The sequence below is a fragment of the Quercus lobata genome, chromosome 4 (genome assembly GCF_001633185.2).
Source record: "Quercus lobata isolate SW786 chromosome 4, ValleyOak3.0 Primary Assembly, whole genome shotgun sequence".
Lineage (NCBI taxonomy): Eukaryota > Viridiplantae > Streptophyta > Magnoliopsida > Fagales > Fagaceae > Quercus > Quercus lobata.
Genome location: NC_044907.1, coordinates 25,553,112 through 25,579,730, shown reverse-complemented (window position 1 = coordinate 25,579,730; position 26,619 = coordinate 25,553,112). Strand labels below are relative to the sequence as shown.

Below are 26,619 nucleotides of genomic sequence, written 5' to 3'. Positions count from 1 at the left end.
CATATACTTAGAATTAAAATATATTTGTAATAATCCTTTACTTGAAATCAGTAATACAATAGAAATAAAAATTCTAACAATTATAAACAATCTTCAGTAGTTAAAAAATATATTAATATAAACAAAATAAAACTCAATTAGGATAAGGTTACTTACCTTAGCTAGCTCACTACAAAGAACTTCTCCCCAACACTTTCTCTAAAATCCTTAGATCTCACCTAACAAATTTACAAGCACCATTTACTCAATAATCAAATAACTCAAGAAAAACTAATTACGATATCCAATCAAAAAAAGACTATTAAAAATATCTCATATTTGTCTCCTTATCTTACACCAAATTCCACCTATCATTATATTTTTCTATATATATATATATATATATATATATATATATATATATATTCTGCCACCATTAATACCTTAAAAGGTAAGGCTGTATGCTATAGCTCCTAGTGCTATATCACACTAGGAAAGACAAGGACATGGGCCATCCTTCAAGTACAGCACTTAATTACAACCCTCTCTTCTTGTTTTTTCTTCTTTTTTTTGTAGCCGACACATCTTCAACAAAATTTACTGTTACGTATACCTCTTTTTTTTTTTTCTTTTTTCTTTAAAAAAAAAAAAAAAAAAAAGCTTGTTAGACCTCAAATCGAAACCGACACTCAATAGACCTTTGTTTTCTCCAAATCCATCAATTCAGTACAGTTTCCTGATACAAACACTATGTAGAAACTTGACCCCTCACCCACTTAAATCTGCAGCTTCAATATGCATTTATTACTAAACCTAGAAAAATCTGCAGGTACACTATCCAGTTTACAAAAAAAATAAATCTAAGCTATTCTTCATTTGCATTCTTAAAAGTTTTGTATATTTAAATAGTTTCACTACTGGTCAAAATACCCACATAAAAAAATATTCTAATACCACATAAGGTCTAAATTTGACAAAAAAAACAAGATTTTTTAAGCTCTTACCTCAAGGGTGTAGTCAATCATTCTCTACTTCAATCCTTTGGGTAATCTCATTTCTCAAAATATCCCTCCCTATACATTGATTTAATAAGCTTATATATAGCTAGGATTTCAACCTTATTTTCTAAAAACTCTCTTCTAATAACAAATTATAAAATTGGTCCCACAAAAAATTTACTTAAATATCCCTCCTTTTTTTTTTTTTTCCTGAGTATTACAATCTTACCCACTTATAAGAATTCAGTCCTCTGAATTCATCACACACTAAACAAATTTCATGCTTCCGCTTCGCTACTCTAAAGCCACAATCGTATTGGTCTATACAAATTTATCTCCCATCACCACAGAAAGAGAAATATAAATTTCAAAACCCACATGTTCAAGTAAACCCAGTAAAATAAATAAATAAATAAATAAAGCACGATAGTTTCTTCAATAAGTAATCTCCAATAATTTAAATGGTGAAGGAGCCTCCAAGGTTGAGATAAAAGAAAACCACAATCAAAGTCTATTGTAAATCATTATGCTCTGACATCCCATTGAGTTGTATGTTACTTCCACTTAAATATAAGTTCAAAACTATTTCACAACATATGCATAGACTTTTCCTTCCTCAGAATTTGTAAAATAAAAATTTCCATAGCAAATGGAGCCATGATGGCTCTATTGCATAATCTCGTACTCAATCACCCATTGTTTAAGAACAACCATATTACAAAAAATATAAGATTCTTTAAAGATATACATATCTCAAGTCTAAATAGCTCTCTAAGTTCCTTTCAATATGAATAAAAGTTCCAAGGCCCATTCATTTAGATTAACCACAATAACTAATTTTCCATCAATTATTAATTTCAACAAGATTCCAAGGCCTAAGTAGTCTCCAAAAATTACAACTAGGGAAATCCACAATTTTGAGATTCACCATAGACCATTGAATGCTAGCATCTGTTTGATTCTCTACCTTAAAATCAAATAGTGCATCCAAAGTTCCAATCCTTCCTAAGTTCAAAATTTTTTTTACAACATATGCATATATCACTATATCTTTTCTACCTCAAGTTTTGTAAGATAGAAATTCCATAGTCTCAACAAATAATCTATTAAGCATTGATATAAGGGTCTGTCATAGAACGTTTATCTTAATCATTAATTATCTTCACAAATAAGTAACATTTATTCACTTTTAACCTCTAGATGATACTTGGGCTGGAACTCATTGAAGTGATGGGTTCCTTATAATTACCTTGCCTATTATGAAAACAAGTCTCTAAGTATACATCGGCTAGAAGGGATTAGTCCATGAAGTATCTCAAATGCCCTTTTTGTTTTTCTTTTTTTCTTTTTTTTTTTTTTTACTAGCAAATAATATTGTCCCAGCAGCCTAGAACTTAGAGTACAATGCAACTTTATAATTATTAACCACTTGTCAATATAAAACAAATGTACCACAATTAACTATAATTCAAATTGTAATAGTCTTTCAAAATAAACTCTCTTGCCATCCTAAAACCTTCAATATCCAATCAAAATTATGCTTCACTTGTCCAATTCAATACTACCACATTCTTGTGTTGTATCCACCTTATTTTTAAATTGAGCCAATCCGTAACTCTTATCAGTTAAAATTCAAAGAATTACATTTCTGGCATCAAAACTTATTCCACAGGATATTAAACAATCCTCCAAGTCCATAGAAAGAAAATTAGGACCTCAAACTTCTAAGTAACAGAACATGTCTCAAAAACATTTAGGGACTACCTCGCCCATAAATTAGGCAATGGTAATCCATGTAGGTCAACGCTAACAAGGACAATGATCCAAAAGAAGGTTGGTCCTTAGCATTAGAATCCAAGGAAGTCCACCGATATATTGCTGAATTCTTTAAACACCCTCAGAATTTATATAATAACATATAATATAATGTGAACTACAATAACCACAAATTGATTTTCCCTTCACACTACGAACTTTACATTAATTTCCTAACTCCATATAAACTAAAATCGAGGAATCGTAGCTCTAACATCAAACCTTAACCCCGAAATAAAGTTCTGCAATAGTCAATTCCCTAATAACGATCAAGCAGTCCAAATTTTGAATAGGGCATAGTAAACTATCATTCAATAATTAAACCTCTGAGAATCTCCTACAGATCAAACTAACCTTAGGTAGGTCAATTATATTAGGAAAAACTATCAAATGAGTTTTCAAAAGATCAGTCACAAAACAACAGTAAGATTTCCTTTGCTTGTTCTTTTCTCACTGTCTTTTCCTTTTAATATGAAGAAGAAGTTTTAATAACCAATCTAATCAATCACAAAATTTTCAAGAATAAAATACACCCACTTAATACTAGTATAAGAGTACCAATGAATAATCCACATTGGCTGGGTATCGGAGTACCAATGCATAACCCCCATTAGCTGAGTATCAAAATAAATTCATAGTCAGATTGTTCATAATCATATATATAAAATTATAGTTTCTAACAAAAATATATCTTATTCAAATATATATATAAATCATATACTCAGTATTAAAATATATTTGTAATAATCCTTTACTCGAAATCAGTAATACAATAGAAATAAAAATTCTAACAATTATAAACAATCTTCAGTAGTTAAAAAATACATTAATATAAACAAAATGAAACCCAATTAGGATAAGGTTACTTACCTTAGCTAGCTCACCACAAAGAACTTTTCCCCAACACTTTCTCTAAAATCCTTAGATCTCACCTAGGGGCATAGCCAGAATACATACTTGGGGGGGCCAGGTTGTAATAGAGATATACCAAATATAATTCTTAAGTCTATTGGATACAAAATTATCAACTTTCATATATTATTATATACTTGAACGTGTTGGGAATTCAACCGAAATTTCAAACCTGTGAGAAACAAAAAAATAGAGAAAACAAAACACCAAAAGTAAAACAATCACACGCATAAGGCAGTATTTACGTAGTTCGGCAATTTGCCTACATCCACAGAGTTGCAGGGATTTCACTATTATCAAAGAAAATTACAATGTGCGGCTACAGTGTTTTTCTTCCTCAAAAACAACAACAAGACAAAACCCTAATCACCAAAAAAACTTCTTTTATATCCTGCGCACAGGATTCACAATGGGTTACAACGAGCCAAAATTTTTTTGTCTGCCCAAGCCTCCGCTCCATGGACTAAGCCTCAGTAAATCTCCTATTATTCGGGTCAGGTCGGGTCATCAACCGAATCAAATCATGCCTGACGATGATTTTTCATGGAATATAATTCATCCATTATCATCTCTATAGTGAAATTCCCTGCAATTTCATTTTCTATATAAACTATCATATTATCTACCAAAAGCTCATCCTCCATTCTATTGCGAAGTCTTGTTTTTAACAACTTCATAGCTGAGAAAGCTCGTTCTGTAGTTGCTGTAGAAACTAGAAGGGTCAACACAAGACGAATAAGTCTATCAATCAAAAAATATATTTTAGACTTTCCTGAAATTTTTAATCCCCTACATAGCTCGAAAATCGTACTCATATTCTGAAAATCTGGATGTTTTATCACATCAAGCTCATAATGTCGCAATTGAGACTCCAAAAGTTCTTGTTCATGTTCAGTGAAATCTTGAGGATAATATTTCTTAACCAAATTGCATATATAAACAATTTTGAATAATCTAAAAGCATCCTTGGGATTTAAAGTTGAACTAAGAATGACAAGTTTCGTTGTTAGCTCACAAAATCTTCTTTTCAATTCTTGCAATTGAAAGTCTATTGCCACTGTAAATATGCCAATTCTAAAATGATGTTCCATTGTTAAATCGTCATCTTGATGACGATATCTACCTCGACCTTTAGTGTAACGAGCATTCATATCAGGAATATTAATTTCATGTTGCTCACAAAATGATATAACACTAGCAAGTAAAGGCTCCCATCCATCATCTCTCAACTTTTGAATAAGTGATTTTGTAGTTGAAACTAAATGCATGGCATTTAAAAGGTCTTGAGATTGTTGTTGCAAAGCTTGACAAAGAACATTAGTAATTCCCATTATCTCTTTCATCAAATGCAAGATTAAAATAAATTCAAATGATGTTAATACCTGATAAGCTCCCTCGGCATCACCGCGTTGTTTATAATTAGCCCCTTCCTCAGAAATAGTGTTGATAACTTTGCAAGTAGCATCAAACATTTTAATCAAACTACAAATAGATTGAAAATGAGATCCCCACCTAGTATCTCCAGCTCGTTGCAAAGTACCAATCTGGTTTGCACCTCTTCCAGTCTCAATTTCACTAGAAGCAATCATATTCTCAACTTGTTCTGCTTGAGCATGTTGCAATTCATTATTACGCTTACTAGAACCAACAACAATATTGATAATATTAACCAAATGATCAAAGAATTGATGAACATCTTTTACTTCTCTAGATGCTGTAACTAAAGCTAATTGTAACCTATGAGCTATACAATGTACATAATAAGCATATGGGCAATCTTTAAGAAAAAGAGCTTGTAATCCATTCCATTCACCACGCATGTTACTAGCCCCATCATATCCTTGACCTCGAATATTTTCAATATGGAGGTTATAACGAGAAAGGACAGCACATATCTCATTCTTTAAAGTCAATACAATAGTGTCTCTAACATGCACAACATGAAAAAAACGCTCTTTAATAAAACCTTCTTTATCAACAAATCTCAAAATGATGGCCATTTGCTCTCTCTTTGACTCATCCCGAGCTTCATCAACAAGAATGCAGAATTTTGCATCTCCAATTTCTTCACGAATAGCATTTCGCACATTATTAGCAAGAATATGCAAAATCTCCTTTTGAATTGTGGGTGATGTATATTTGGCATTTCCAGAAGCATTTTCCAAGACAACACTAGCTACTTTGTCATTGAAAGTTGATGTAAGTTTTATCAATTCAATAAAATTGCCTCTATTTTTTGAATCAAGGCTTTCATCATGACCTCTAAAAGCACAAGCTTGGAATGCTAGCCATCGAGCACACTCTATTAAGGTTTTGAACCACAACCGATTATTCTCTAATTCTTTTGACGTTTGTTTCTCAATTAGCTTGTCAATATGTCGTGAATAATTCTATGAATCCTCGCAACATTTCACAACAATTTTATGTGGAGAGTTTGGTTCTTTCCCTTCATGACGAATTAAAGGACAATTCATTCCATCTTTCACCTTTTTCCAATTATTAAAACCTGTTGAAATGAATACATCTGATCCGGGACGACCTATTGGTTTCTTACTAAAAAGGTAGCAAGGTAGACAATATAATGCATCCATTGAAGGTGAGTATTCCAACCAATCCTTATGTGAAACAAACTATGAAGGTTGAAATCGACGACGATGAGTATCATCATTATATGGACAGACTATATCTTCAGGTTGGTATGGACCTTTTATGAGATAAGCTCGTCGGATTTCATCTTGTTTGTTGATAGGAAATTCACATATTTGTTTACGTGTTCCTGGATCACGATCTATCTCTTCAGATTGAAGTTTTGGACATTTGGAGGGGTGTTCATCAAGCATCGAAGTATTAACATTTATTTCTACAGCCACAGGTGTCCTAATTTCTGAATTGCTAATATCTTTTTTCTTAAAGAATGCATCAATTGTTTTTCGTTTGCTCATAATTCTTTTAGCTTTAAGAATATGACTCAATTAACCTGAAAAGAATTTTAAAAAATAAAATTTTAATTAGAAATTTTTGCTTAGTTATATGAATGTTATTCATACTCAAGGAAAAAACAAAATTTTCACTATAATTTAAACAGTCAACCCATTTTTAATACAACTTTAATTAATACTAACCCCTCAAACAAAAACAAAAATAATTTAATTAATTTGTGTTTTATAATGTATTGGTTAATTTAATTATATAGCTTTAATTATTGTTGTTTAGCATAACAATAAACTATATTGCTTTAATTTATTTGTCATTAATTATAATGCTTAATCCTAGTTGGTAATTACACGTATGTTACACGTAAAATACGCATACATACGTAACAATTAATAAAACTCTCGTTTGCCGATTTGTTTCCAATTGTACAGTAAATTACGCATTATTTTGGAATGAGAGTTTCATTCCCGTTTGTAACGCACAAAAGTTATAAACTACGGAAACATACGGGCTATAAAATACTAAAGAGATAAAGTTGAAGTCAACTATAGCAATAAATGATTAAACAATTCCTAAGAAATAGCCTTAAAAGAGTGAAACACATATCCTTTGTTACAATTCCTAAAATATAGCAATAAACAATTAAACAATTCCTAAAAAATTGCAATAAATGATAGCTAATAATTTAATTATTAGCTTTTGAATAAATATTAATTATTATTTAATAATGTTGGTTTACACTAAAAACCAACACACTGACCATTGACCAACAAAAAGGAATAACCGGATAAGATAAAGACAAATTTATAAAGACAAACAGAAAAAAAAAAAAAAAAAAAAGTAAAAATCACCCAATGAAAGAGTGAGATGCTATTAAAATTAAAAGAATAAAAAGACTCAGGCAGATTTCATTTCCATTTATCCATTCAGTCATTCAGTGAGATAGAGAGAGAGAGAGAGAGAGTCAGAGAGAAAAACCTTGAGGGAGGGCCGGACTACCGGAGTCGGAGCGGAGGAAGCAACGAGTCAACAACAGATCTCCGATGAGTGATGACCGATCTACCGTCTGGCGTCTACGATCTACAAAAATTTCGTTTCATTTTTCATTTTAGTGACAGTGAGATAAAGAGAGAGAGAAAATAAGAGAAATACCTTGAGGGAGGGCCGGAGGGAGCACCGGAGCAGAGGCCGATCTCTGATCTGCGATGAGGGGCGAGCGACGACGGCAACGACGAGCGAGCTGCGGCGTCGTGGCGACATGACCGTGGGTTTGCTAGGGTTTGGTTTTTATTTGTGTATTGGGGATTTTTTTTTTTTTTTTTTAGATAAAAACCTCTGTCTCTTGTGTTCTCTGTGTTTCTCTCTGTGTTTGGTTTGCTGTTGAGTTTGGTTTTGTTGAGTTTGATTTGCTCTGTATAGGCAGTATCGGGCATTGGGGTATGCTTTCTCTGCCACCGATTTGATTTCTCTGCCAGCGACGTGATGGTTGGATTTTCTGATTCTCTATAATTTTTTTTTTTTTTTGGTTGAGAATGCGTGGGCTTGCCGTGAGCGAGCTACTGGGCTCACCGTGGGCTTAGCTTGCCGTGGGCTTCTCTGTAAATTTTTTTTTTTTTTTGCTTGAAAGTAGAACAGATAATTTTTTTTTTTTTAATTTGAGGATGTTCCTAATTTTTGATTGAGGCCTGGGAGAATGGGTGAGAAATTGGTAGGGGGGGCCGGCTGTCTAAGGTTGGGGGGGCCTAATTATTTTTTCTTCATAGTCTAATGGGAAAAAAAAAATTTGTAGGGGCCACGGCCCCCCCAAGCCACTATGTGGCTCCGCCCCTGATCTCACCTAACAAATTTACAAGCACCATTTACTTAATAATCAAATAACTCAAGAAAGACTAATTACGATACTCGATCAAAAAAAGACTATTAAAATTATCTTATATTTGTCTGCTTATCTTATACCAAATTCCACCTATCATTATATTTTTCTATATATATATATTCTGCCACCATTAATACCTTAAAAGGTAAGGCTATACGCTATAGCTCCTAGTGCTATATCACACTAGGAAAGACAAGGACAAGGGCCATCCTTCAAGTACAACACTTACATTACAGCCCTCTCTTCTTCTTTTTTCTTCTTTTTTTTTGTAGCCGATACATCTTCCACAAAATTCACTGTTACGTATACCTCTTTTTTCTTTTTTCTTTTTCTTTTTTATTTTTTTATTTTTTATTTTATTAAAAAAAACTTGTTAGACCTCAAATTGAAACCAACACTCACTAGACCTTTGTTTTTCTCCAAATCCATCAATTCAATACAGTTTCCTGATACAAACACTGTGTAGAAACTTGACCCCTCACCCGCTTAAATCTACAACTTCAATATGCGTTTATCACTAGACCTAGAAAAATCTGCAGGTACACTATCCAGTTTACAAAAAAAATAAATCTAAGCTTTTCTTCATTTGCATTCTTAAAACTTTTGTATATTTAAATAGTTTAACTACTGGTCAAAATACCCACATAAGAAAATATTCTAATACCCCATAAAGTCTAAATTTGACAAAAAAAAAAAACAAGATTTCTTAAGCTCTTACCTCAAGGGTGTAGTCAATCATTTTCTACTTCAGTCCTTTGGGTAATCTCCTCTCTCAAAATATCCCTCCCTATACCTTGATTTAATAAGCTTATATATAGCTAGGATTTCAACCTTATTTTCTAAAAACTCTCTTATAATTACAAATTATAAAATTGGCCTCACAAAAAATTTACTTAAATATCCCTCCTTTTTTTTTTTTTTTTTGATTATTACAGTTTTCTCCACTTATAAGAATTCAGTCCTCTGAATTCATCACAAACTAAACAAATTTCATGCTTCCGCTTCGCTACTCTAAAGCCACAATCGTATTGGTCTATACAAATTTATCGCCCATCACCACAGAAAGAGAAATATAAATTTCAAAACCCACATGTTCAAGTAAACCTAGTAAAAAAAAAAAAAAAACACGATAGTTTCTTCAATAAGTAATCTCTAATAATTCTAAATGGTGAAGGAGCCTCCAAGGTGGTGATAGAAGAAAACCATAATCAAAGTCTACCGTAAATCATTATTCTCTGAATTGTATGTTACTTCCACTTAAATATAAGTTCAAAACTATTTCACAACATATGCATAGACTTTTCCTTCCTCAGAATTTGTAAAATAAAAATTTCCATAGCAAATGGAGCCATGATGCTTCTGCTGCATAATCTCATACTCAATTACCCATAGTTTAAGAACAACCATATTACAAAAAATATAAGATTCTTTAAAGATATACATATCTCTAGTCTAAATAGCTCTCTAAGTTCCTTTCAATATGAATAAAAGTTCCAAGGCCCATTCATTTAGATTAACCAAAATAACTAATTTTCCATCAATTATTAATTTCAACAAGATTCCAAGGCCTAAGTAGTCTCCAAAAATTACAACTAGGGAAATCCACAATTTTGAGATTCACCATAGACCATTGAATGCTAGCATCCGTTTAATTCTCTACCTCAAAATCAAGTAGTGCATCCAAATTTCCAATCCTTCCTAAGTTCAAAAAAAATTTACAACATAAGTGTATATCACTATATCTTTTCTACCTCAAGTTTTGTAAGATAGAAATTCCAAAGTCTCCATAAATAATCTATTAAGCATTGATATAAGGGTCTGTCATAGAACGTCTATCTTAATCATAAATTATCTTCACAAATAAGTAACATTTATTCACTTTTAACCTCTAGATGATACTTGGGTTGGAACTCATTGAAGGGATGGGTTCCTTCTAATTACATTGCCTATTATGAAAACAAGTCTCTAAGTATACATCGGCTAGAAGGGAATAGTCCATGAAGTATCTTAAACCCCCTTTTTGTTTTTTGTTTTTTTTTTTTTTTTTTTACTAGCAAATAATATTGTCCCAGCAGCCTAGAACTTAGAGTACATTGCAACTTTATAATTATTAACTGCTTGTCAAAATAAAACAAATGTACCACAATTAACTATAATTCAAATTGTAATAGTCTTTCAAAATAAACTCTCTTGCCATCTCAAAACCTTCAATATCCAATCAAAATTATGGTTCTTTTGTCCAATTCAATACTACCACATTCTTGTGTTGTATCCACCTTATTTTTAAATTGAGCCAATCCGTTAACTCTTATCAGTTAAAATTCAAAGAATTACATTTTTGGCATCAAAACTTATTCCCCAAGATATTAAACAATCCTCCAAGTCCATAGAAAGAAAATTAGGACCTCAAACTTCTAAGTAACAGAACATGTCTCAAAAACTTTTAGGGACTACCTCGCACATAAATTAGGCAATGGTAATCCATGTAGGTCAATGCTAACAAGGACAATGATCCAAAAGAAGGTTGGTCCTTAGCATTAGAATCCAAGGAAGTCCACCGATATATTGCTGAATTCTTTAAACACCCTCAGAATTTATATAATAACATATAATATAATGTGAACTACAATAACCACAAATTGATTTTCCCTTCACACTACGAACTTTCCATTAATTTCCTAACTCCATATAAACTAAAATCGAGGAATCGTAGCTCTAACATCAAACCTTAACCTCGAAATAAAGTTCTGCAATAGTCAATTCCCTAATAATGATCAAGCACTCCAAATTTTTAATAGGGCATATAGTAAACTATCATTCAACAATTAAACCTTTGAGAATCTCCTACAAATCAAACTAACCTTAGGTAGGTCGACTATATTAGGCAAAACTATCAATTGAGTTTTCAAAAGATCAATCACAAAACAACAGGAAGATTTCCTTTGCTTGTTCTTTTCTCACTCTCTTTTCCTTTTAATAAGAAGAAGAAGTTTTAATAAACAATCTAATCAATTTCAAAATTTTCAAGAATAAAATACACCCACTTAATACTAGTATAAGAGTACCAATGAATAACCCACATTGGCTAGGTATCAGAGTAACAATGAATAACCCCCATTGGTTGGGTATTAAAATAAATTCATAGTCAGATTGTTCATAATCATATAGATGAAATTATAGTTTCTAACAAAAATATATCTTATTCAAATACATATATATATAAAAATCATATACTTAGTATTAAAATATCTTTGTAATAATCCTTTACTCGAAATCAATAATACAATAGAAATAAAAAATCTAACAATTATAAACAATCTTCAGTAGTTAAAAAATACATTAATATAAACAAAATAAAACCCAATTAGGATAAGGTTACTTACCTCAGTTAGCTCATCACAAAGAACTTCTCCCCAACACTTTCTCTAAAATCCTTAGATCTCACCTAACAAATTTACAAACACCATTTACTCAATAATCAAATAATTCAAGAAAGACTTGTTACTGTACCCAATAAAAAAAAAGACTATTAAAAATATCTCACATTTGTCTGCTTATCTTACACCAAATTCCACCTATCATTATATTTTTCTATAAATATATAAATATATATATATATATATATATTTATTTATTTATTTATTTATTTATTTATTTTGCCACCATTAATGCCTTAAAAGGTAAGGCTATAGCTCCTAGTGCTATATCACACTTGGAAAGACAAGGATGTGAGCCATCCTTCAAGTACCGCACTTAGATTACAACCCTCTCTATACATTGATTTAATAAGCGTAAATATAGCTAGGGTTTCAACCTTATTTTCTAAAAACTCTCTTATAATTACAAATTATAAAATTGGCCCCACAAAACATTTACTTAAATATCCCTCCTTTTAATTTTTTTTTCCCGAGTATTACAATCTCCCCCACTTATAAGAATTTAGCCCTCTGGATTCATCACAAGCTAAACCAATTTCATGCTTCCACTGGGCTACTCTAAAGTCACAATCGTATTGGTCTATACAAATTTATCTCCCATCACCACAGAAAGAGAAATTAAACTATGAAGAATTCCTTCTTCTTTTTTTATGCCTATCACTCAACCCGAATTGCACTATAATTTACCTCCATGGTGAATATAAATTTCGAAACCCACATGTTCAAGTAAAAAAAAAAAAAAACGATAGTTTCTACAATAAGTAATCTCCAATAATTCTAAATGGTGAAGGAGCCTCCAAGGTTGTGATAAAAGAAAACCACAATCAAAGTCTATCATAAATCATTATGCTATGACATCCCATTGAGTTGTATATTACTTCCACTTAAATATAAATTCAAAACTATGTCACAACATATGCATAGACTTTTCCTTAGAATTTGTAAAATAAAAATTTCCAAAGCAAATGGAGCCATGATGCTTTCGCTGCATAATCTCTTACTCAATTACCCATAGATTTTTTCCCCTTCTTATTTGGATTTTTTTTTTTTTTTTTGGTTCATCTATTTTGGATTTTTATGCTAATTTACATATATTTTGTAATGAAGTGTTCATTCATATACAAATTTTTAATAAAAAAAATGTGAAATCTTTATATATATATATATATATATATAATAGGGGCATGAGAGTTAATTTATACAAATTTCATTATTTATCCTCTCATTTTTCTTCATAAATAAATAATGGAGTTTTCTATCTCTCTACTTTTCCTCTCCCCCAATCAAACACCATGAGGAAAAACTAAAATCTTTTCTATTCTCCCAATTTTTCATTTACTCTCCATTTTCTACCCTCCCACTTTTCTATCTCCTTAATCCAACGGGTCCTATGGCTCTCTAATAATAACATTACCCTTTTAATAAAAATGGAAATAAGAAGAAAATGAATTTACACAAGAATTGTCCATATGGAGGAAAGTGTGGTGTTAAATCTGGTCCATGTGGAAGTAGTTTTAAAGGTTTTCTAGTTTGATTTTGGAATTCCACGTTTGCTGGAAAATATAAGAAAGTATTATTGATTTCTAAATATGTATATAGTATCATATCATTTATAATTTTTAACTAATATGACACAATATATATTATTATATTAAAAAAAACAAAAAATAAAATACAAAACGAAGTCTTCACCAATACATGGATACTCTTCATTTCATTTGAAATGTAGAGCATTCTAATTTAACATTTGCCCCTTAATTTTACTCCCTCATCTTAAATTGTTTATTTATCTTAGATTTTTTTTTTTTTTTTTTTATAAGGAATATCCTTTAAGGAAAAGGTTTCTTTCCATCTTAGAAAATTGTTTATCCATCTTAGAAAAAAAAAAATATATATATATATATATATATATATATTTTTTTTTTAAAGGAATATCCTTTAAGAAAAAGGTTTCTCTCAAAATTAGTTTGGAAAAAAATCCTTCAAACTCTGTTAATATCTTTCTATTAGGTGTGAATTTTGAAAATCTAACCGTTAGATATCATTGTCCTTATGTTTTTAACATACATGTCAAATTTCTTTCAAATCGGATATTACTTATTATTCGATTAATAAACTTATTTTTTATTCATTATTTTAGATCACAAAGACTTAAAATTTAAATATTTGATTGATGACATAGTTATTGATCTTTAATTTTCTTGAAATTTCGCAAACATAGAGAATATAATAAGAACATGCAATCAAATAGTTCGATTTTCAAAACTCGCATCAAATAAAAAGATATTGATCAAGTTTGAAACATACATGTTTCCATAATTATGTTCCTAATTTAAACTCTAATAAAATAATAGAGAAAATGAATAATAATTTTTAACCTAAAAGTCCTATTATTAAGGTACTTAACTAAAAACTAGAAAGGTCCTAAAATGATAATTGTGAGTACATGACTCGCACCAATCGGTATTTGTCCGCTCTGAGGAGCCAGTCCCTCACGGTTTTGTCAGGAAGGGGTGGGAGCCCAAGGATTTTTGCCCTTGAGGTGATTGACACCTAGGCTCACCCGAGTCCCACATCGCCTAAGTAACCCTCTCACTCATGGTTTATAAGCTTCTGGAGCGACCATGAGTGTACCACTACTACACATGATGAAGACTCGATCGGTTGCCAAACTTTCTGTATGTTGGACATTGTGTAACCACATTCATGCTCATTCCATCCTTCTAATGCATGCACCATCCCAGCTATACGCCATGCACTCATCACCCTTCTTGGCAACCAGTTCTGCACCCATATATTTCAAAGCTTCCATCAGCAAAGTGATTGGAAAAATCAAATTTAAAATAATAGTGTCATTCAGCATTAAATTTCAAACGAAAGGGAGTGACTGATTCTTATCACAAAATTCCCATTAATGGTAATATTAAATTGGGTAGAGCCTAACACATGTAAATTTAAATAGAAGATAAGGTGGACACAGAAAATTGAACTCAAAATCTCTTATTCTAATACTATATTAAATTACTGATTCTCTCAAAAATTTAAGCTATTAGGAGATAATAAATTTATTCATTTATTTAATCTAACATTACGAACCTCACAAGAGTAGATATTCACAAGAGAAGGGGGAATCAACATTGTTGGTGTGAAATGGTACATGCAGTCCTTACGATATTTTTTTGGTGGCGATTGTGAATAGGGAATAAATGATGTTCCCTTCCGCACTTTCAACTGTTCTTCTTCAGTCAATCCATCTCCTACTAACCATATCTGTAAAACTTTGTAGTGTTTTTTATGTTGTTCATGGTTGAAAAATCCATTTCTAGCTAGATATTAGAATATTTTAGCCAGTGGCATGTTCATCTAATCTACAAATTAGTGAAAGAGTAGTTTAAATATTCAAGAATAATTGAGCATAGGCTTAAATATTTGATGGTTCACCTTTTGAGCGTAGGTTTTTGAAAGGATCAAACTACTCTCAGACTTCTTGTCCAAGGCTTTGTTAAGCTTCATGTACTCCTCCTCATGTAATGTAGCCACCTAAAATGAGGTCATGTTAAAAGGTAAAAGCAGAAGTTTACCTTGTTTTTGGCCCATTTCATCCCAAAATAATTGTAAGCTATTCCGTCTTTGAGCTTTTCTTAAAAAATCAAAGTTCATAAATGGTTGTACAAATAACCGACTACAGCACCACTTCGTGATGTACGTAGTTCATTAATAAAATCCAACCTCGTTGAACTATACAACATAATGTATTTCTCCTATCACACTCAACACGAGAGAGAGAGATAGAGAGAGATACACAACTCAATATTCTTTATTTAGATGCAAATTTTGATAAATCCTTACACTATTATCTTTGTATATATATTCTCTTTGCTTACAAAATTTCAATATAATTAAAAATCAATAATTAGGTCATCAATTAAAATTTTAAAATGCAAGTTTTTGTATTTTAAAATTATGTATGAAAAATCGGTTTATAGATCAAATAATAAATGATGTTCGATTAATATGAACTTTGGCTTATGTATTAAAAATATAGAGAATATGTAATCCAACTATTGGATTTTCAAATGATTTGTATAAAAAATTATTAGATACATGCTTTTTACTATAATTTCAAAAATACTTTATCAGCAAGGTAGATTTTTTGTTTTTTGGTCAAAATTAAAAAAAAAAAAAAAAAAAAAAAAGCTCGAATACCACGAATTAATCTAAACCTTTTTTTTGGTGGTGGCAAAAAAAGAGTAAATATTTGTGCTGCACTTTAATTGTGATATCAAATTAATTTTTCAATTATGGGTTTCGGTCTTATTATTACATGTATTTTTTTTAATTTGAAAAAAATTATTACATGAATCTAATTTTTTTTTTTAATAAAATTACATGAAACTAATTAGATGTTAAACATATATACCTGAATGCCTCATTTGCATAAATAAAATGCAATGGCAGAAGCAACCTTAGTGATTTTGCCTCGAAGGAGCACTTGTGTTGTTCCTTTGGGAATGCTATTTAGCACTACGGCAGCTGCAAGGCTACATCCATCCACTATCTTTATTTTCAGCTGAGGATGCCTCCGGACATATAGACCACCATAACTATTGAGTTCCTCACCCTGCAAAAATTTTAAGAAAAAAATGTAAAATCTCCTACTAATATTATTACATTATATTTACAAATTAGCATGATGGTGATAATATGATGGATGTCATATCAATAGCATAATAAATATTATATAAAAAAATAGCATAATAAAAAAATATCTAATCTTTTTTTTTTTTTTTTTTAAATCCTGTGTTTAAAAATTAAAAGTTGACAAATCAATTTGTATGGTTAATATACAGGGACGGAGCTAAGTTTGACATTAGGGAGGCAATGCCCCCCCCCCCCCCCCCTAATATTTTTGAAAAAAAATATATATTATATATATAATGTGCTTGATTTAAAAGTTAGGCCCAAAAATATTAAACCTGGCCAGTCCAAAATCTTGGCCCTTTAAACCAAAAAAATGCTCAAACAATAACACAGATCAGCCCCATACTCTTGCACCCTAAACCCAAAAATGGCCCAAACAACACCAAAAATTAGCTCATATAAAATCCATTTCAGCCTAAACAATATTAAAAATTTTAACAAAATAAGTAAGCCCATTTTTAGATTGTGATAACAAAATAAAAACCATTTCAACCTCAAAGAGAAAATTACAAGCCGATGCCTCACTGCCATGGGCGGAGCCATGTTGAAGGGTGGGGGGGCCATGGCCCCCCCAAAATTTTGAAATTTTTTTTAATATATATAAAATTATTTTAATGTTTTCAAAATTTAGTCTACAAAAATAAGAGTTGGCCCCCTCTAAGTATTTGAATTAGTCCAATGATGATTTAAAAAAAAAAAAAAAAAAGGTCTAATAGTTATAGAGACAACTTTATTTTTCACAATTCTATTTTTTATCGTAAAATGTGTTTTTATATTTGTTAAATATTTGAAAAAGTTTTGCACCAAACATGTTTAAATTTATCTTTTTCAATCTGTTATGTGGCAATTAACAAGTCATTGACTCATTAAAAAATTATTATCACTAAACTACACATGAAATGCCTCTTTAGTTGCCACACAATGGGTCAAAGCAAAATAACTTCAAATATGTTTGGAGCCTAATTTGTTTCTCCAAGTTTTGGATCATTCTTGTGTTTGAAAATTACATTAGTTCAATTGAATAATTTTACTTACATTAGTATAAAATTTGATAATTTTTATAGAAAATGAAACTTTTTAAGAATTTCACTATGAAAATTGTGAAAATGTATTTTATGAAAGATAGCCATCAAACATAATTTTGATTAAAAATATTAAGCTCTTTTTTTGTTGGGTGTGTGTATATATATAACTTATCAAATAAAAAAGTGTGTATATAATAAAAAAAGCATGTGTATTTATGTGTGTGCATGGAGTTGTCTTAATAAATATATTAGTGTTGCAACTTGGCCCCCCCAAACAAAAATTCCTGGCTCCGCCCCTGCTCACTGCCATCGCCAGCAGCCATGCATGTACACTTTGCTCATTCACCATTGCTAGTTAGATCTTCATTATCATTGCAAGTATTTCTTCTCTCTTTGCATTTTGCAACGCTTGACTCTCTGGCCAGTGAGTCAGTGACTCATATGATTTTTCTCTCTTCCTCCATACGCATTTATGTGTTTTGTCTATCTCTTGGAATCTTTTTACATACTGATTTATGTGTTTTTGACTTTTGTATCTCTTTGTCTAGAGACTATCTTTTATGTGTGACTATATTTAACTAAGACAGAACAATTGCATAAAATGTCACACCAACTTAACTAAATAAAATTGTGACACTTACCCAAATTTAGTGACTCATAGTAATATAACTAGCTAATAAATTGATAATATATAAATTCATAAATTGCAAACTGATTAATTATAAATTGATAAGTAATGAACATACCTTTAGAAAAGTAAAAAATTTATACTTAATGAATTATGTATGGTGCTTATATTCATGTTTACTTTGTAATAATAATTATTCCTTCTATGACAATCATTGACGATTTTTTAGATTTAAAAGAATTGTCTAGTTCCCTTTTCATAGATTATTGAAATATAATATATAAGAAACAATAGTTTTATTTTTTTAAAACACTAAATAGATACTTATTTGGATTTTTATGATTTTTTTTTTTGTTTAAACTTCTACCCCCTCAACTAAGAATTCTAGCTCTGTCCCTATTAATATATTAAAATTATAGTATCCCTAGCATCACTTAAGTCTTAAACTTTATGGAGAGAGAGAGAGAACCGACCTACGGGTGTGTCCGGGTTGGTTTTGAAGGGGTTTTTCCAAAAGGAAAATACCCTCTTACACTCATTTACATCCACTATTTTACATCAATGTCCATAATTTATGCAGAAATATTCACATTTTAATGCATGAAAGTGGATGTATCAGTAAAATAAAATAAAAAACCGAGTGTAAGAGACTAAGAGTATCAATGTATCATTGCCCTTTTTAAAATAGTTAAACTGACCTCAATGGGCTGAAAAACCATTAACCCAAGCTAAGCTGTAGGTGCTAAAATAATTGATCCAAACCAAACCACAGGTGATGGGTTTGAATATTTTGGGCTGGTTGGTTTGGGTTCATTATATATGTCAAGCCCACTCAACCATTTATCTCCAATAATGCTTAATGGTTAATTGGTTTTGGTATATTTTGTCATGTCCATTGGACTATTTTTCTCAAATAATATTTGCAGGTTTTAGGATAAATGAGAGATAAAAAATAGGTTCGAACTTAAGATCACTTAGTCTCTAATACAATGGGAGACAAACCATTTTCAAAAGTTTATGTAAATTGTTAAGAAATTGTTAATTTAATTATTTAATCATAATTATAACAAAAGATATGCGTTCATATTGTTGTCTACTAACTCTACTTGTCTCCAAGTGCACCACCAAAGGGAAAAAAAATTATCTGACCAGTGCATATATGAAAAGAAAGAAAAAAAAAAGATAGATAAATAGAATTAAAAAAAAAAGATAAAAAAATAAAAAGAATAAGAGAAAACTAACACTTACCTGGTTCATGAGACCTAGACTGAACACTTTAATGCCCTTTTTATCAGCTTCAAGTATGGCTTGCTCAATTAAATAATTGATAGAGTCATTGTGCCATTGCAAAAAGTGCTGTGGCATCAAGTAGATAAATAAAATGTTGGCCAAAGTTGGGGAAAAAGAAAAAAGAAGAAATTAAATTTAAACAGAACAATAAAAGAAAAAGTGGTGAAATTTTTTCTTATTGTATGCTATACTTGGGGATGACCCAAGTTTGTAAACTGAGCTTATTGAAACGATGCCTCTCAACCACAAATGTTCGACCATATATCCAAGTTAAAATCTTAGACAATAATGGGCAACATTAACCACATGTTCCATTTTGATATGTGAGGGCTAGAGGCAAAGGAAGCAAATCCAAGCTGCAAATGATAAATTGATTCTGGTGTTGTGAGATGTGTTGGATGCACTACATGGGACAATACTTCTTCCTCTTTGTTGAGAGAAGTTTCATATAGTGCATCGGAGGATTTGTCCATAGTACCATAGATGTAATCATAAAGAGGCATAAATAGGGAGTAGTGGATCCAAAATTTTATATGATGCAGAAAATGAAACCTGTAATATCATATATTATATTATATTCACAACTCACCATTTAAATGTTAAAATGAAAATTTTCACTTGTTACAATCATGTTTTAATTGGTTAAGAACAATGTTACAAACAAAAAATTTAATAATTCTTTTGCAAAATCGAAAGTGATAAATTGTGTTTTGTAGTGTAGCCTCATGTTCAACAATGCTAGATGGACCTGCAGCGACGTTTTGAAAACGCTACTATAGGCATCGTACTTTGTAATGACAACCTTCCACATTAGCAATTATGAAGAGAAAAAAAAATTATGAAATTTATTGTTCATCCTATAAATTTATAGTTATTTTAAAATTGTACTAACTAAACTAAAATAGTTAATTTAGTCAAGTTCTACTCTTTTCTCATTTTCTAATCCGTGTTTACCTATAGTGGTAGAGGGCACCATCTCCAGCTGGCTATGATATGGCTAGTTTGGCATGTCATGGCATTTTGAAAAAAAAAAGGCGATGTAGCAATAGGAAAACATGTTATTTTTTTATTATTATTTTTTTTTTAGAAAGACACAGGAGTGAAACACACACACACACACACAAGGGAGTGGGAACTCGGGTCTAATATCACACAACTCACAACATACAAAAGCCGGTAACTCTTGAATGTTGTGTGAAGGCTTTAAACCCATTGGGAGACACACACTTGGGCGATGTGAGTCAAACCCACTTGATTGCTTTTTTTTGAGAAAGACACAGGACTGAAACACACATACACAGGGGAGTGGGAACCTGGGTCTAATATCACACAACTCACAATATACAAAAGTGGGTTTGTCCCACATCGCCCAAGTGTGTGTCTCCCAATGGGTTTAAAGCCTTCACACAACATTCAAGAGTTACCGACTTTTGTATGTTGTGAGTTTTGTGATATTAGACCCAGGTTCCCACTCCCTTGTGTGTGTGTTTCAGTCCTATGTCTTTCTCCAAAAAAAAAAAAAAAAAACATGTTATTAACCAAAAAGTGATATAGAAAATATATTGGATAAATTTTGTGCACAAGTATCCTTTGTATCTTCAAAATTATGGATACTGTATGTTGTTCATTCTTTATTTCTTTTTTGCTTATTTGGCTTACTAATACTTCACGAAAACCTTGATCTGATTGGTGTCTTAATCTGATGATAAAAAGTTATCATCAGAAACGAATGCTATTTATTGAAACTCTAAAAAAAAAAAAAAAAAAAAAAAAAAAAAACTTCATAAAAATCTAAAATTCAATTTATTATTGATGTGGGATTTATGAGATTAAAAATTATTTTAACTCTCTCTCTCTCTCTCTCTCTCTCTCTCTCTCTCTCTCTCTCTCTCTCTCTCTCTCTCTCTCTCTCTCTCTCTCTCTCTCTCTCTCTCTCTCTCTCTCTCTCTCTCTCTGAATTCACCAATCATTAATGGCTCTAAAACAGCTAAGCCTATGTTACATGCAATAATCCTATACAGGAAATTTATATAAAAGATCATTAGCCATGCAGATTCTTTTTTATTATGTTGTGGAAGTGACATCAATAACATTCATTATCACATTATTTTTTAAGTATTTTATAGTAATATTGATAGTAATTGTATCATTTTCCATAAAATAGTAAACCCACCAGTTATGTTATTGAAGTTAGAAATCTTAAACTATACATCTTTCACTCCTACAAATAGCAAACACACATGGCGTCCAACCCACCCATCCTATGATATTCTTAACCGTTTAACTTGAGACTTGATGCCAGAGAATTTCTTGATTTGATTTTCGAAAACGTAGCAAAGCATTTCTTGAACCTTTAAAACCTAGCATCACATGAATGACATGGCCCATGGCTCATAAAGTACAAGTTACTAATTTGAACTGATGATGCCGAAAATAAATACCACCAGTGAGTCACACATTCCTCGTACGATCGCAAATGGCACCTGCACAACGAAAAGGAATAACCTAGCAGAGAGTACCGGTGTGGTACCGGCCAAACACCCTCCGAAGGTCAAGTTAGAACTATTCTCACTACTCTAGAGTGCTAGAGAGGGTAAACTATGCGTACCTCGGTTTGTGAGGGTGCTTGGGTTTTTATACTAGTAGAAGGTTGACCTCTTTTCCTTGGAGTAGAAGTCTTTTCCTTATAGGAGTCCTCTTGAACGTATTTTACGGGATCTTTTCCTTATGGGGATCCCTTGAATATTATCTAGCGTGGGAAGCAAGACTTTTCCTAATCCGTAGCGTGGGTAGCAAGTAAACTTATTCTCGGTCCGTCAGCCTCAATTTACCTCCTTCACCTTTTTGGGTGACGGTCTAGTGATGCCGTCAGCCTTGGAGCCAGCTGACCCTATGACCGTCAGCATAATCACCGTCTGTTACGCTCGAAGGAATTGCATTAAACCGTCAGTTTTACGTCCGTGTGGTTAGGTTCTCCTTTTATCCTCATCATGAACATTTCCTCTCCTTCTCTTTGCTTTCTCTATGGGATCAAACTCAATTATAAAATTATAAACGATCTTCTTTTTTCAGTTGGGTTCCTAAATGTTTCTATTAGAAATACTAAGAAGTCCAATTGAGTTATAAGATTTTTGATATCCTAAACTATCTTCTACTCCTACATAAACAAACACACTTAAATTCTAACACACAATCAATCATATCATCAAGTTGTGGTAAATTTTTATTATCTTAATAAATAGCTAATTTATTATTGTCTTAATTATCATTGTTAGGATTCAGCAAAAAAATTATCATTGTTAGGATCAATTATTAATTTAAGGTATATTATAATAATGAGCATTTTATTTTTGAATCTGAAAATCTCCCACCTATTTGCATACATTTAAGGGGAAGTATTAGTAGATAAAATTCATATTATACCCACAAGCAAGATAATAAATATAAAGGTCTCACAAGTCATTGGCTCTGTGACAGTTGAGGAATGGTGGTGAGAATAGTAGCGAGAGTAAAGGTAATGGTGGTGTAATCCTCTATGAAGCCAGTAGTAATGAAATTCCACCGGTCCCACATGAAGTAGAATTAATATAATTACTCCATCTATTCTCCAAATGGGCAAGTGTGAAGTTCTCTGCACCATGCTGCTGAATAGGTAGCATACGATTCCATTGAGTAATATTTGGTCATCCCTATACGGAAGTTTAATATAACCAAAAAAAAAAAAAAAACACGCTTTAGACAATTACAATCTGTACTTAACTTTTATTTTCATTAGCTTTTGTCAATAGAAAATGTTTAGTGGTGCATGTAATTCATGTGCTATAGCTATGAAGGGATCGATTATCAATGATGAAAAAAAAAGAAAAAAAAAAAAGTAATGAGTTCATGTAAAAGTGATTTTTCATCAGCCACAGTCAATATCATTAAGTTGTGGCATATTGTATGATCTTAGAGAAGAATAGTTTGATAATTGGAGGAGAAGAAATTTAAACCCAAAACATTTCCATTAGAAATACTATGAGATGTCAATTAAGTTAAAAGGCTTTTGACTACATACATATATTCATATGAGTAATGTCAGGGACATAATTTTTTAACATAAAACATAATGCACAAAAAGTTCACAGGTCACGAATTTAGTGCCAAAAAGAAAAAAAAAAAAAGGTGTATATACTTTGTGTGCAATAGCATATGTAAAATAAACACCATCTATTATTTATATATATATATATATATATATAAATTGATAAGAGGGTAATTTGTGATAAGAAACACATTAGTTTTACATGGATTCGTCATTGACACAACTTTTATTATACAATATCAATAATCCAATAGATTATGTCAATAATTACAAAAAAATATTGTAAATAAATATATATATATATATATATATATATATTTTATCCCTATACCTATTGATGCTTATAATGATCCATATTGTGCAGTACTCACCAATTTTGCTCTCTGTCAACTTGTTCAAATTCAAGACTCTTGTCAACAAATAGTTTGCTGCCTTTCGCATTTCGATAACGAGAAAGAGAAATCCATATCTGGTTGTGAAGCATCCTCCATAACAGAAAAGGGAGTATGAGAAAGTTTGTTAGGTCCCTTTCACTCTCTTCCTTGACTATGAATGAATATATGCCTTGTACAGCCCAAGGAGCCAAGATCAAATACTATGATACAATGAAACCACGAGAAGTTAGTATACAAAATGCAAACCATTTAATTTGGTCGTATATATTATCAAAACGTAGCCATAATATATTAGGTCGTTTTCAATTTGTCTTATAAGTAGTTCCTAAGTACAAATGTTAGAAAGATTGAACTTGAATTTGATCCATCATCTGCATGTTAATAACCTCGTCAAAAATAAAAGGATGTTAACAACTATCCTTAAGAAACAACGCCAAGAGAGTATGTTTTTTTTTACTTTCTTCCTAGTTTTCTTACGTTGGTCACACAAACTTGTTCATATATACAGCGATTGTGTACTAAACAATAAGGTATTAAGGTGTTAAACCCTAGTAAAGTAATTTCAAGAAAAACTTAATTGCCACCCTCAACGCTTGGCTAACCGTACGTCCCTTCTGTCACATGGCCCATTATGCTACATTTAACAAGAAAATATAGCAACAAAAACACAAGTTACATACTGTGCGAGTTAGCGTGTGTGCAGGGGAAAGAGAGACAGTGGGCTTCAATTGTCTTAGACTCGAAAAACTATATCCTGTTTCGGGTGTATATGTCATTTCTCTCATAGCAAATGGGTCTCACATATCTATGGAACCCACCTGCATTGAGAGAGATGACATATACACCCGAAAGAGGCCAAGTTATATCATCTCCTCAAACTCGTTTTACACGCTATTTGCACACATGATCATTTTTGAAAAATATAGACACTTGGTGCGAAAGTGTGAACATTATATACATCCATCAAGCATGTGAAACATTAGATTTTCCAAGCAAAAAAAAAAAAAAAAAGGAATTAGCTAAGAGCACCACCTTAAAGCTACCAAGAGGTTTCTAAGGCCAGTCAGTGAGAATTCCTGGTTTAGAAGCCATACTTTCTTTACTAAAACTTCCTTTTAGCTGACTGCATGTGCAACAGTGCAATCAAGCTCTATATATAGTATACTATACAGTGTATTTATTACTATATATACACTACTATGCTTCTTGAAGATGGACTCAGCCAGTGCACAGTTACTAGTCTAGTCGGTACAGATATCTATCTTTTTTTCGGTCGGACATACATATTTATCACAGAGCAACTCGCGCCATATACAGTTGCCACCGCTTTTGGTGGACCTCACCCCTCATGTGATCCTTTGGTTCGTACGTTGGCATTATAAAGACATTACGCAGGGCCGGCCCTAGGCCTAGGCCATGGCCTAAGCCCCCTAACATGGAAAGACCCCAAATATGGGGCAGTAAGGGTTTTCTATTTATTTATTTTTATTTTTTAAATTAAAGAAAATTGTGAGTTAAGAGTACTTTTTTTCCGATGTCTAAAATATTAGAGTTATGCTAGTATATTATAAGTTTTATTATATAACTCCTATAAATTGACATGTTATTAATCCCATGAAATAATTCAATACTCATTTATTCTTTTATTGAAGGTCACCTCATTGTCATATCAGTTTGTAAGTTTTTTATAGTAAGTTTAGTATTTTCTCCACAAAAAAAAAAAAAATAATAATAATAATAATAGAAATGCAACCTAATCTCCATTAAGTAAATGAAAAATGCTAAAGCTAATACAAATTTTACGAAAAAAATCTTGCAAACTGATGATTGATATCACTTAAACAATATAATAAATAAATATTTGAATAACTTTTTTTTTTTTTAATTGGTGATGTGCTAGTTTGTAAAACCCATATATAATAAGTATCATTAGTTCACTTTAGGTGAATTATCCATGTTAATAAGTATGAATTAGTAATAAATTTGAAATAAAAAAATATAATAAATTATTTAAGTGATATTTAGATATAAAAGGCCCCTTTCAAATTTTCGCCTTAGGCCTCAAATTATCTTGAGCTAGCCTGGACATTAGTTGATTGGTTTGTGACGCGTAGAGTGTCACAGTTTAATATTGTAGAGATTGAGATAGAGATAAGTGGAAGCAATAAGAGGGGAAAAAATAGAAAGAGTTACATGGTTTAGGAGCCAATCGGCTCACGTTGGCTTAAGGCATTGTGGAGCGTCGGACGACTACTTTAAGTGGAGCTTATTCTTATATTTTGAATATTAATAAAAGACTTAATTAACTTTTGGTTTTTTTTTTTTCATTTAAAATCTTTTTTTTTTTTAGATGCAAAATTAAAAATTAAAACAAAGTCATCGTATTACTCAATGGTTACACAACTAAAATAAACACTATTAAGTGAAGCAACCAAATACTAAAAAATTATGATTGAAAATTTTAATAAAATTATATATTTGATATCTTTAAATAAAATTTGAGTATACATTTATTTACTAGTGGAAAATTAATGTGTTCTTTCAC

General features: G+C 31.3%; 1 protein-coding gene and 1 pseudogene across 1 annotated transcript; both read right to left on the bottom strand.

Annotated features, from left to right (window-relative positions):
* Positions 1-4,225: 4,225 nt before the first annotated feature.
* LOC115984904 (zinc finger MYM-type protein 1-like) lies at positions 4,226-7,898 on the bottom strand. The gene is made up of 2 exons (XM_031107892.1): positions 7,791-7,898; positions 4,226-6,094 (listed from the first exon to the last, which is right to left on the bottom strand). Exons 1-2 carry the CDS (start codon positions 7,896-7,898, stop codon positions 4,226-4,228), a joined length of 1,977 nt encoding a protein of 658 aa, XP_030963752.1.
* Positions 7,899-11,902: 4,004 nt separating this feature from the next.
* On the bottom strand, positions 11,903-25,166 carry LOC115984903 (annotated as a pseudogene).
* Positions 25,167-26,619: the final 1,453 nt, after the last annotated feature.

What these genes read in the sequence shown, in the direction of transcription:
- LOC115984904 (XM_031107892.1), bottom strand. Translation starts at nt 7,898, where the DNA reads ATGTCGCCACGACGCCGCAGCTCGCTCGTCGTTGCCGTCGTCGCTCGC. An exon ending in CCCTCCGGCCCTCCCTCAAG is followed by an intron (nt 6,095 to 7,790) that starts GTATTTCTCTTA and finishes GAGGATTCATAG; the next exon opens with AATTATTCACGACATATTGA.